A 12,372-nucleotide genomic window follows, 5' to 3' on the forward strand; every position below is an offset into this window, starting at 1 on the left:
GGCCTAGCATGACTAAACACAGAGGCTACATTTTACAGTTCAGTTAGTACAACACTCACATGTAGCTGACAGTTTGAATACTTTTCAACTCTCAGAGAAAAGTTAAACTCTACAAAGTGCTCTCAGCTTTTCTCTGGAGGGGAAAGCCATCTCAGTATGTGAGTCATTCAGGCAACAAATAGGATTAAAATCCAACTTAATTAAGCTTCTTTAATATTCATAACAAGTATAAAACATACATGAGGCAAAACTTCAAAATTTGGAAGTCAAAGGCTGCAAATACTCATGTTCAATCATGTGTTCCAAGTTTTTATGAGTGACTGGCTACTGTTTCCAAGATGCTCAAGTTTTTTTACATTCTACATTTATATACACACACCCTTCAAATGAGATTAAATCCTGACTGATTAATTTTCACGTTTGTTCTATTAATATTTTATCGTCATAATGCAAAATAAAACTCTTAAACAGCAGGATTATTCTATGTCAACTCCCCCCAAAACTTATTTAGAGACTTGAGATATCCATTTCAAGTACCAGGTATACTATCACAAGTACAGTTATGTATAGTTTATTACATGGCTACATGTAGTAATACATTCATTCGAGCGGGGCTAAATGAATCAGAATTAAGTGAACAGCTTAGGAAGAGTGGCCCTATGAATATTATAGCCTGCGTGCTTTCACTTTTGCTACTCCAGAAATGATTCATCACAACGCAAAACTGCATTTGTGATTGTCAGCCTTGGGATTATATTACTATTATATAAATAGGGTTTCACTATTTATTAGAAATCTGATAAGCTAAAATGTTGGGATAACGTAAAAGTTACCCAAGTATTTGAACTGCGTGCGTTTAATTTCACTGCATTTATGCATTTTCGGCCTAAAATCAAATTGGATTTTAAAGGTTTGACGTATGAAAAAATTAGTATACTAAAAAGAAAGGAAAGGAAAGAAAAAAATGTTCATGATTGAATAGTGGCAGCCGCAGGCTTCCATATTTAGGAAATAAAAACAGCATGCCCCATGAAGTATTGTGTGACTGATCCAGACACCACAGTATGTATTCTACTGCCAGGATGGAAGACATGCAGATTATCTCTTGATACAGTCCAAGAACAAAAACATGCAACAGCTGCTTGAGACAGAACAGAGAAAAGAGAAAAAGATCAAAAGACGCAGACAAAAACACGACCTCTCTGTTTAGAGATATTGAAAATTGTTACCATGTTCCTTGTAGCTCTGTTCTACAGAAGTGATTGTTTAAAGGGTATCAGTCTTTGATCAGATTTTTCTTTCTGTACACGTCAGCAATAGAAGATCGAGAACACCTACTGAGCGGCATGATCTCAGAGGCTGACACATTAAATACTTGCTTTCATAATGCGACACAGTCGATCAAATCAAATTAACCAACTCACTGCATCACTTCTGCATTCAGGTCTTGTGGACACAAAGTAGCAGAGTCAGTCATGAATGCATGCTGCTATGACTACGTGCAAAAACATGAGCGATACAAGGGACAACCTCAGGCTTCTCTGTTGACGTGCTAATTCAGCAGTGGGTGCTCACGTCAGGTGGTTACCTTCTTCTTGAAGCTCTGCTCCACCTCCCAGAGTTGAGCATTCTGCTCTGCTGCAGCAATCTTCACCACATCCTGCTTCTTATTGATCCTGTTCCTCCAGTCCTCCTCGCCACTCTTCTTTAACAAGGCGACTCTGAGTGGGGAAGGGGAGAGGATCATGAGCTGTAGCATACAAATAAATGGTATATGGACTGATTCTTATATAGCGCTTTTCTACTCTCCCGGAGTACTCAAAGCGCTCATAATAATAAATAATGTTTTTCAGTTGAGTTTTTTGTAGTTAGAGGACACTTTTCAAAACAAAAAAAACCGCAACAAATCCTTATTTTGGCTAGGCTTTCAAATTTAATCCAGAGCATTTATGGAAAACTTGAGCAATTTGTTTAAGAGGTGAGTTTTATGAAGATGATTTTGAGACACTTTGTCAAACGTGACATGACAAACTGTATGTTAAGGATGGCACAAAAGCAACTACACGCTGTGGTTTTAATGAAGAGCCATTGAGTTTGCAGCTGCAGGCAGACTCTTTATTTCCACATTTGCCGAAGAAACACAAAACCTTACTTCCCCAGAGCTTTTAGCCCAACCTGTCACAATAGTAAAGCCAACAAAAAGCAGCCATGCTCCTCTACATTTATGAATGAGAAGACAGCAGACATTAAACAGAGGCAGCGAGCATGTCGTTTAGGAGCTGCAGAAGTAAACAGTGTACAGACAGAGCAATGACAGCTCTGATCCAATTACACATAAACATTGATTAGAGCCAGTCAGTGTAACAGGAGCTGGGAAAGCAACTCAAACCTCAACCCTGAATTTTTCCATCTTTTTAATAAGGAAAACTGGGATTAGGTTTAAAGTACTCGACAAGTCTAAAAACCTAAACGTGAGCAAGAACAGAGCTTCAATTATTGAGCTCTCATCTGTGAGCTGGGGCAGACAGGACCAATATATGCAAGAGGTCAGGGTCCTGGCTGTGCCCCACTTGCCCCCCCATCACAAGCACCCCTCTGTGACCCAGCGAGGAAATGTCCTGTTCTGCCCCCAGGGCTACACAGCAAATGCAAAAACAGGATGAAAGCAGCACTCAGTCCAACTTGCAAGCTGTATCTGGGATACAGACCCTTGCTCCAGAGAAATGCTTTGAACGTGGGAACGACACAAATTAGTCAAAACATGGTCAAAGAGTCAGATTTACGAGAAGCACAATAACTAGTACAAACTCCACAGGCTTTAACACCAGTTTACATGCAACTTTATTATATCATCAGTCAGTTTAGAGCATGATTAGTGTCCTATGTCTGCCAGTCAACTAGCACGAACAGCTCAATTATCCCAGTATGACATAACAGGACTTATGTAAGGATTTGCTCAGGAATCCAATACTCAGCTTTAGTTTTGTTATATAACAACAATGAAATGTAATGAAAAAAAATCTATAATTTCTTTTCTTTATCATTTTGCTTCTGTTAATACTCCAGACTTCATCCCAGGAAGCTCAACAGTAAAGAAAAAAACCCTCTAATACCCTAAAAACTCCTCCCTCTTTGCCCTCATGATGTAATTTTGAGTCATCACATTTTATCCATTCTTAATTTAAAAGTAAAAGAGCTGATCACAAATGTGCTATGACTGATGACCATTCATGAATAATGAAACCATTGGTCCTAATCATTTAGCATTTTTATGCACCGACGCCTGTTTTCAGTGACCACGGCATTTTGTCTTGAAATACATGTCTTTTCTTTAAAAAACAAAGACATTTAAACTTATTTTTATTGTTAATGAATTAAAAAAAACAACAACATGTAGCTAGCAGAGCAAACCGTGATTTCTTTTGCGTTGCTCTTGTAGGATTAATTTACCGAGAAACAGGTAAATGGTATTCTGCAATACGTGAATATGGTCAGACATGCAGTAAATATATATTAAATCCTATCTTAGCACACTTCCATGCTCACCTCTCTCTGATGGACATGTGTCGGGCCATCATCCTGTCGCTCAGTTCGTCTCCCTGCTCAGGTTGAACCGAGTCAGCTGGGTGTGTGTTGCTGTCTGTGTCTGCTGCTTCAGGGAAGCCAGATGTTGCTCTGGATGTTACCACAGTTGATTCCAGCAGGTCTGTGAGTGTGAGCACACAGAAATAGTGAGAGGAGAGGGGGAGAGAAAATAAATAAATAAATAAAAATCAGTAACTCAGCAGCAACTCCATAAACATTAACTGTGACCGCTTGTATGATCTTTTGAGGAAAATACATTAACTAAGAATCGCTGTGTAGGGTGTAAACCCTTTAACATAACAGTCAGAGGTGTCACAGTGCAGACTCAGCATCTCAAAGCAGCATCGCAGCAATCATCTTTCATGCTCACCGAAATAATCCCGTCCACCTCGTGAGAAGCAGCAAAGACACTTTTCACAGCTTTAAACATCTCTGCCACAGCTGTAATCAAACAACCCACACTGGAGACTCAGGTCAACGCACTATTCCTTCCCCCTGCCCCGAAACAAGTTCCACAGTTCCAGTTTGACTGATTTCTATTTTCTGACAAGCCACATGCTGACACAGAGACAGTGAACGGCCCGGTGTTACTGCAGTGCTCAGATACAAAGGAAGCCTGAAAACCACAGTCTGAACTCAACATTTTCACTCAGACACACAGGAAGTGGGTTGGATTAGAACTTGTTGACGGAAACCGATACCAACTGTTAGCATAGTTTGCTCCTTAAATTTTTAAAACCTATTTTAGTCTTCTGATTAGCTTCACTTTTTTCATTTATTTCTGTTAAACTCCAGTGTTCTACCCAGAAACACTAACTCTGCATGCTAACCAAAATAAGCTTCCCATTTAACACCAAATTAAGTTGCAGGTGCACCTTACTAACCAAGATAACAACCTACTGCTAGCTTTAACCTACAAGTCCACAGCACTACCCTCTGATCCAAATATTTCCAGTTACTAAAAAAAGGAAATATGCATCTAGCCATTCATCCATCCTCTTCTCCTCTTCAGGGTCTATAACACATATCGCTGTTGAATGTTAATATAGACAAGTTACAGTTATCATTCTCCCCAAATCTTAATGTAAACTTGGCAAGTTTATAAACTTCAGTAAAGACAGAACAAACAGCAGAGTAGTTCAGGCAATAAAAAGCAGACTGATGCTTTTGAGCTCCTCCTCCTGCTGTTTTCTTACCTCCGCTGGTGGCCCTGCTCCTCTGGCTTTGCTCCTGGCTGTCCTGGAGCCTGTGGCTCTCTGAGCTCCACAGCACTTCCTCTTCTATCGCACTGTCCGGCCACTGCTGCAGCTGCTCGTCCTCTGCTTCTTCCTCCTCTTCTCTCCTTTCTCTCCCACTCTGGGGCTGGGGCAGTGCTGTCTGCCTGACTGCTCTCTCAGGAGACGGCAACTTCCTCTTCCCCCCTCCCAGATCAATCTGGTCTTCCCCTTGGGGCAAAATGTGATGCCTATGGTGATCTGAGGATCCCTGGGACCCCCCGACTGGGCCGTCTGGTTGGCGAGGGGGTAGAGACCTGTCAGAGCTGGGATAGGTGGGCTCCACGCAGGCTGCAGTGGATATGTGGATGTCTCCGGCGTGGTCACTGGACACCGTCCCGCCTGCTCTGAGTGCAGAGGAAGACGAGGAAGATAGGTGGTGTCCAAACCGAGAGCCTGTGCCGTTTTGAAGCTGTGTAATGCAGACAGACAAAGAAGTGGGTCAGTTTGCTACAGAGGCTGAGAAACGGCTCGGGCAAAGTGCACACACAAACAATCGAGAGAATAACGCTGACTAATCACAGCCTGCCTGACTCAGTGCACTTCCTGGGCATCACACAGCAGCCTCTCTTAATGGTCAGCCCACATCACAAAGCCATGCCAGCAGCCGCCGACGCACAACGCATGACAAACACTTTCAGTTTATAACAACTGGGTTCATAATCCATAGAGGAGAACTAACCTGGCACTTCTGCTGAGGAACAAATGACAAGCAACAGAAAGCAGCCATGTCAAGGAAACTTGCAACATGTATCCATCCATTAACTCGCTTTTGCTTCAAATTTCTCTCTCATACTTCCCCCACAATCAAACTTTCAACTCCTGTGGCTGTAGATGGGAGTTGAACTGCTTTTGGTTTCCCTCTTCTTTGTCACAGAGACATCTTTTAAAGCCCACAGACTCGCTGATATGTGTGCTTCATCCATCCACGCCTCTTTATTGAACTGGGGTTGATGACTCAGAGCTTTATCACAAGCTGGGCCATGCAACGTACATTCAGAATGAAATCACACCAATGTGGAGACGAGCCAAAAAAGAAAACACAGAGCGTGTTGTTCACAGAAATGGACGGTCATTTCTGAGAAGAGTGCTCCCGCTGTGTCAGCCTCCACTGATGCAGGCAAGTGGTGGTCGGTGACTGTTCAGAGGAAGCTTACTTGTAGGTCTTCTACCAGACTGTCACACAGCTCCTGCTCATCACTGAGGTCTACGTCTGAGAGCTCCTGGAGCAGAAACACCAGCATGCTGCAGTTCTTGTTTCATGGATTTTCTACTTTAGTAGCAGGAGTTTAATTATAACCCCTGCAAACCCACTGACTAACAGATAACATGTCATCATTGCAACTTCTCAATTTTTCCACCTTTAAATGTTTTTTTCCCTTTTCCATATATCATCACTTCGGTGCTCTCACATTTCTTCATTTTTCAGTGAACACTAGAATAATTCTGTCATATGATTCCATCCATGCCCATTTGAAACTCTGTTAACATTCATTACCCTTAAACAGCAATCTGCTCCCAGAGCTGGACAGCAGCTGTTTAGTTACATCATCATTTATATTCATTAACAGAATTTTCACTTTTCCTCTTGTGTTCTCTAAAAATATTAATTCACGTACTCTGTGCATAAGACACTGGATTGACCGAGTAAGTCATGACACATTATTACTACATTTATACTCCACCTTTGTATTGTGTGGCACTAACAGAGTGAATGTGTACAGTAAGAAAGCAAAGTTAAGAGGTCTTCTCCCAGTGAACCGAAGCACTGGAGAAACAAAGTGACCTTGCTGCTTCCCCACCTGTTCCATATCTCCCAGTGTGATGGGCTGTGTCTGGTAGCGAGCGTTGGCCCTCCGCTGCCGCGTGTCCCCTCTTGTGTGGGTGACCCTGGTTGGGGGCTGAGCCAGCCGGTTGAACAGCGCCATCTTTTCAGCCAGGCTGAGGGTGCAGAGGTCAGGCTCCTCCTGAGTCTCGCTCTGCTTTGTATCTTTTTCTTTTAGTGAAGACGTCTGCGTCGGGCCCCGGATCTCCTTGGTATCCTGCGCCCGCCGGGCCTCCCTCACTTGCTCATGGGCAACAGCACTTTGCTGTGAGGATGCCTGCAGGCTGAGGAGGGGAGAAGACATCCAAGAGACAAAGAGGGAGAGGAAAACGGAGACTTCTGTAAGCTTGTGGGGAGCTCATGCAAGCCAGCGAGTGGCATGTCAGAGAGAGTGCATTTTCTGACAGCCAATAAAAGTCGCCAACACAGAGCTAAAAAGGTTTGCTACACATGCAGGGTGAGTCATGCTCACCAAGCAGTGAGTTAAAAACCCAGACGTCCTATCTTAGCAATTAATTCATGTAGTTTCCTCCGATCACACATGAGGGCACCAAACCTTAAAACTGTGCATTAGAACTTTACCAGCAACTCAATCCTATAGTTTAAAACACAGTGAACGAAGAAAAACTGCATAGCAGCCAAGACTCAAACGTGTTAGTCAAACACCGCACTTCGATGTGAGCATACATATCCGTGCACACACGTCTGCTGTGTACCTGTATGGTGGGACAGTGCTGTAAACTAGGGTGGGGCTAGGGACGCGTGCTACGGCAGCGTGAGCGGACACCATTTGTGGCACGTGAGATGGGGCGCTACAGTGGTCAAGGACAGGGACACAGTCATACACACACAGAGGACAGAGAACACAGGAAGATGCAAACATGAAGACTAGGATGGTGGTTAAAGTTTCATGTAGATGTGAGGACAGTGAAAAAGTCAGAGGCACAGCTTTCTTTAAGAAACAATTTCACGCAGAAAGAAAAGTTTAAATCTACAAAAACTGGTAACACCCTAGAACTTCATCTTCACAGCAAGGTCTCTCCACAGATGGATGCCTACACACAAGTGCACAGTTGAGTTTGTTCCGCTTTGATAATCTAGGAGAACTTCCCTTTAGAGCACTTTTCAAATAGAACAGATGTGCATGTATTTGCTTTAATGCACTTAAAGATTTTACACCTCTGATTTATTGACCTGATATATGCTGTCAGGAACACACAGATCTGTAGATGGAGTCTTAGTGGTCATTCCCCGGCCACAGCTTGTGACAAAAAGGGGAGGAGGGTTGAGGTTTTGCTATTATAGCCCCGGAACTATGCAATTCTCATCATACTGAGCGATTAACATTTTTGCTCCTTTTAGATAGTCTTCAGAAACATTTCTTTGTGAAAGGTTTTAAAATGAGTACTATTATAGTAATAAAAATTAAAGTAATGAGAATAAAAACCCACATGTGAAACATTTTCAGAGTAAAAAAAAAATCAGAAGGTTCTTAGTAAAAGGACCAGACGTACTTTTTTCTTGTGTCACATTTGTACTCACCATGGGCTCATTTTCAAGCTTACATTTATTTAGTCATTCTTCCTGATAGAACTATATAATTATACACTTTTTCTTTGCCTATCAAGAAAGTAAGTTACCCTATTATTGTTAGAGGTGTCTTTCACATTACATAGCATCAAACAAGGTGACAGAGCCTTACGTGGCTGCGATGACTACTTCCTCAGTTGTGACCGGCTGAGTTCTGGATCGATCTTGTGTCCGTCTTAGTCTCCTGTCCACAGCAGCATTCCTGGACCGCAGTTTAGGAGCTCCGCCATCGACGCTCTTCTCCAGTTCCTGGATGGAGATAATTAGGGTAAACATTGGTCATCTTTAGAAATGAACACAGCTGATTACACAAACTGTATAGACCTTCTCTGGTCCTTAGCAGATCTTGCAACTAAATAAATAAATAAAAAATTGCTTTTTTTTTTTTTAAAGCAAAATGAACAAGCAAAACTTCCTGCACCTTACTGCTTCCATATGAAATAAGAGCAACATCTGAGACTCTACAGGCTGAGAAATGAACAGGCTTTGGATTGAAGCAACACTGAAGAGGACAGAGACACAATTCTTCCACAAAAACGTGAGAGCCTGACACAATCATACAGAAAAGGTTTCCTTCAACTCCTTCCTGCTAAAAGTGATTCTAGAAGCCGCTGAATTATGGCACAAATCATTTCAGGAATAAGGCTGGCTCAGTTGTGACTCACATCTGCAATCAAAATTTCTAAATCCTCAAAGTAAGAGAAGGACAGGAAATTGAAATCAGAATACTTTATTAATCCCAGAGTCTGCAATCGTACCCATAACTGGAATGAAGTTTTTCCTCAGCTTGGAAGCTCGTATTCAGACAATATAAGATGCCCAACAGGCTGAAGTCAAAACTCACCCTGAAGAGAGAGCGCTTAGCTGCGACGCTCAGCTTGGCCCGTTCATCTAGCTTCTCTTCATCAGCTGCAACAAAGGAAAAAAAAGTTAGAGTTAGAAACCAGTTCTAACTACATAAATTCTGCTTCACAGTTCTCTGTATCATCTATACTTTGTTTTACGTTTTGGTTTTTTTATCTTAATATTTTATTGTTTTATGCTACCATAGACACTCTGTAAAACACTACTTAAATTTTCTGCCAAAGACACTAAAACACCAAATTATATTGCCAGAAAGAGCAAATAAGTTTTGTAATGTGATTATTTACATATATTTCTATTCATACACTAATGATTCTATTAAGTGTACACTTTGAGTACACAAAATAAAAACAAGGGTTTCAACAAATGTCCTTGAAACCACGGGGTACGACTTTACAGAAACAACAGAGACTCTTTATTTCTCCATGAACACCAACACATTCCAGGCTTCTTGCATAAGTAACCCTCATTTCCTCCTCAGTCAACAATATCCTCCTCTTCCATAGCTGTCACTTCAGTCCTTTGCCCACCACTTCACCCCAATAACAGCTCTGCATGGCTACGAATCTGTGAGTTTTATTGACCGTACACAGTCTCTTGTTGCGAACTCAGTGCTAGTTCAACCCTGTACAGTATGTACAACGCATTATACTTATAATATCGCATTAAACTGCCATCATGTAAGGACATTTCAAAGGCAGACAATTTGAACAAACTCGTTAAGCTAGTATTAGCTTAATTAGCTAGCTTGCTCTAGTTTAAAATGTACTAACAGTGGTTATTTCAAATGACTGTAGTCACTAGTCGCTGATTAAAGATCCTGCTTTAGTCTACATATTTACTAAATTATAGGTCAATAAAAAAAGAATGTTATGCAGTAACACTGACATTATTATAATATGCAAAAAACTGAAGTCACTTTAAAAGAAACTGAACACTTTAGCACTAGCTAGCTTTGGATAAAAATGGTAACAGAAGAGCATCTTAAGATGATAGGTACATTTATGCTCGATAAACCTTTCCCAATAATCTAATTATTTAACACACAGAAGTATGACAACTATTGTGTGATACCTATCAATCGTTATTAACACCATCTGGCTTAATGGCAGGGAAAAAACAAACAAACCACTAAACCCGTCACTGGAGTCACTCAGGAGACTATAAAAAGATGGACAGGTGTGAGGAATATACACGCTTTATTCTCTGCAAGACACATGCCATGACATCATCAAACAGCTATCCCTTTGACACTGCAGTGCTGAGCTCTGGCCTACATAATACTCGCCAAAGCATCCCGACCAAGTCATGTTTATAAGAAGCAGATGAGCTGGCTCTGCCCTAAGCGGGGCCACAGTGATGTTATGCTACTGTGAGCACCATTAATGACTCTGTAAACTCCACTTCAAAATATCACGCTTTCATATAAAATAAAGACGACCTAAAAAAAACAGATTTAAGTCACCAGGCCTCCATCCATGTGTTTATTACTGAAGCCACTGAAAACTCATTCTGTTCACTTATAGATGAGTGCAGCTGTAAATAATCAGTAATGCTGTTTTCATAGTTAGTCACTGACCACTGAACTGCAGATACTACTACATGAACCTATGCAGTTATGATACAGAGCAGATATAAATGGAAAGACAGTTGAACTAAAGCATGAATGTAACTGCATTCTTTTTCCATCCTCGTGATCTCAGCAGCCATCCAAAGAATTATAAAAGAAACTATGCTGTATCAGTCTGTGGCATGACAATGTGTAGCGTTTAAGTTGGCTCTCATGTAAAATTAACCAAGAAAACCCTGAAACTGAAACAATGTCCATGTGATTCAGCATTTCCACATGGATGTCTACAGAAATATTAGATGTGGTTACTTTAATTCATGAGCTTTACTTTTGTTGTATGATATCTATACCGGAGTAGAAAATAAGATGCAATGAGCCTAGCATTATATCTACTTATTATTATACCTACTTACTGTTACTGTATTCTGAAAATCTAAATCTGAGGTTAGTGAGAAAAACTACTTACCTTCAGTAGAAGCAAAGTCTGAACTCACACAAGACCTTCAAAAGCACAAAAAGAAAAAGGTGATCAGTTCGAAGCTTATGTATAACAATAAAAAAGGTGAGTAAATCAGTGGCGAGTGGTTAGAAGGCTAGCGGCGTGCTGAGAAAAGCAGTAGTTTGTGGTATGCTGGAAATGTGACAGCTCGCGTTAGAATTGAAAAATGGAGAGAAAGCAGACCAAGCTAGAGAATTAGACAGCATTACATTAGTCTGCTCTGATCCATGGTCTCGGGACTTGATTACTGACAAAGGCCAATTCATGCGTCCTCACTGTGGTCACGTGTGATGACCACTGCCAAGGCCCAATCAGAGGGACCTTTGGCCTTTAAGCTTCCTTGTTTGCTAATGTCGTTAGAATGAAAATCAAGGAGAGGGAGGGTGTTTAGGTCTGTATATGTGAGCATTATTCTCACTGGCCTGTTTCACTGTGATGATATTGATAAGACTATGGTACCTTGGTAGAGACTAATATATATATTTGATTACAGGTCACCCGAACATGACTAAAATCAACATTTCGTTGCATTCCAAATTAAACAAAGTTGTGATTTCTTTTAACATGCATGCGTTTCACACTCAGCTGTGCATTCTTGAATCCAGAGCAGTACCTATCAGTTTCATGGCGCTCAGCAGAAGTGATGGGCTGTGTCCTAAACCTCTCAGAGGTCTTTCTACTCTCCCCAGGATAGATATACTGCCGGGGCCTGCGCCCCCTGTCCCTTTCCCCTCTCCATGGGGCCTCGTAGCCCGTCAGTGCCCTGCACTCCTCCATTTCACTGGAGGGGCCATTCAAGGAGAGGGATCAACAGACAGAAAACCCAAAGGAAAGAGAGAATACAGAGTTGTCAGGGAGAAATAGAGAGGGACATGGTGCAAAATAAAACTGTTTAAAAGCAGAGGTGTTGAACATTCAACCACACCTCTGGTTTTTAAAATCGAGCCTATGAGCAAGCCCATGCAGATTTTTTAACAGTTTAAACACACACACACGAGCTCCAGGCAGTATCCAAACAACTCACAGTGCCATTAAAGCAGAGACAAACACCGTACTGCAGGACGATTAGTGTTAGCAAATTAATGCATGTATGCCATGTCTACAGATTAAATGAACCACTGTGCTTGGGATGTTAGCATCACACCAGACGTAGCTGCTTGTTAGC

The 12,372-nt window shown here is 41.5% G+C and overlaps 1 protein-coding gene across 16 annotated transcripts in view; it reads right to left on the reverse strand.

Moving 5' to 3' along the window:
* Nucleotides 1-12,372, reverse strand: part of svila (supervillin a) — a 77,849-nt gene that overhangs the window by 20,486 nt on the left and 44,991 nt on the right. For 11 of the 16 annotated variants that reach the window (XM_085286270.1, XM_085286260.1, XM_085286271.1 and 8 more), the window contains 10 exons: nt 11,821-11,988; nt 11,175-11,209; nt 9,119-9,183; nt 8,387-8,523; nt 7,401-7,496; nt 6,662-6,968; nt 6,017-6,082; nt 4,782-5,271; nt 3,547-3,706; nt 1,589-1,721 (listed from right to left, as the gene is read on the reverse strand). In XM_085286270.1, coding sequence (XP_085142396.1) covers nt 1,589-1,721; nt 3,547-3,706; nt 4,782-5,271; nt 6,017-6,082; nt 6,662-6,968; nt 7,401-7,496; nt 8,387-8,523; nt 9,119-9,183; nt 11,175-11,209; nt 11,821-11,988 — 1,657 coding nt within the window. The remainder of the gene's footprint in view (nt 1-1,588; nt 1,722-3,546; nt 3,707-4,781; nt 5,272-6,016; nt 6,083-6,661; nt 6,969-7,400; nt 7,497-8,386; nt 8,524-9,118; nt 9,184-11,174; nt 11,210-11,820; nt 11,989-12,372) is intronic. The other 5 variants (XM_085286268.1, XM_085286272.1, XM_085286264.1 and 2 more) reach the window with 4 other exon arrangements.

Source organism: Mchenga conophoros, linkage group LG9 (genome assembly GCF_057382185.1).
Source record: "Mchenga conophoros isolate Kocher_MC1m ecotype Shallow Benthic linkage group LG9, M_conophoros_male_GT1.1, whole genome shotgun sequence".
In the NCBI taxonomy this organism is placed as follows: domain Eukaryota; kingdom Metazoa; phylum Chordata; class Actinopteri; order Cichliformes; family Cichlidae; genus Mchenga; species Mchenga conophoros.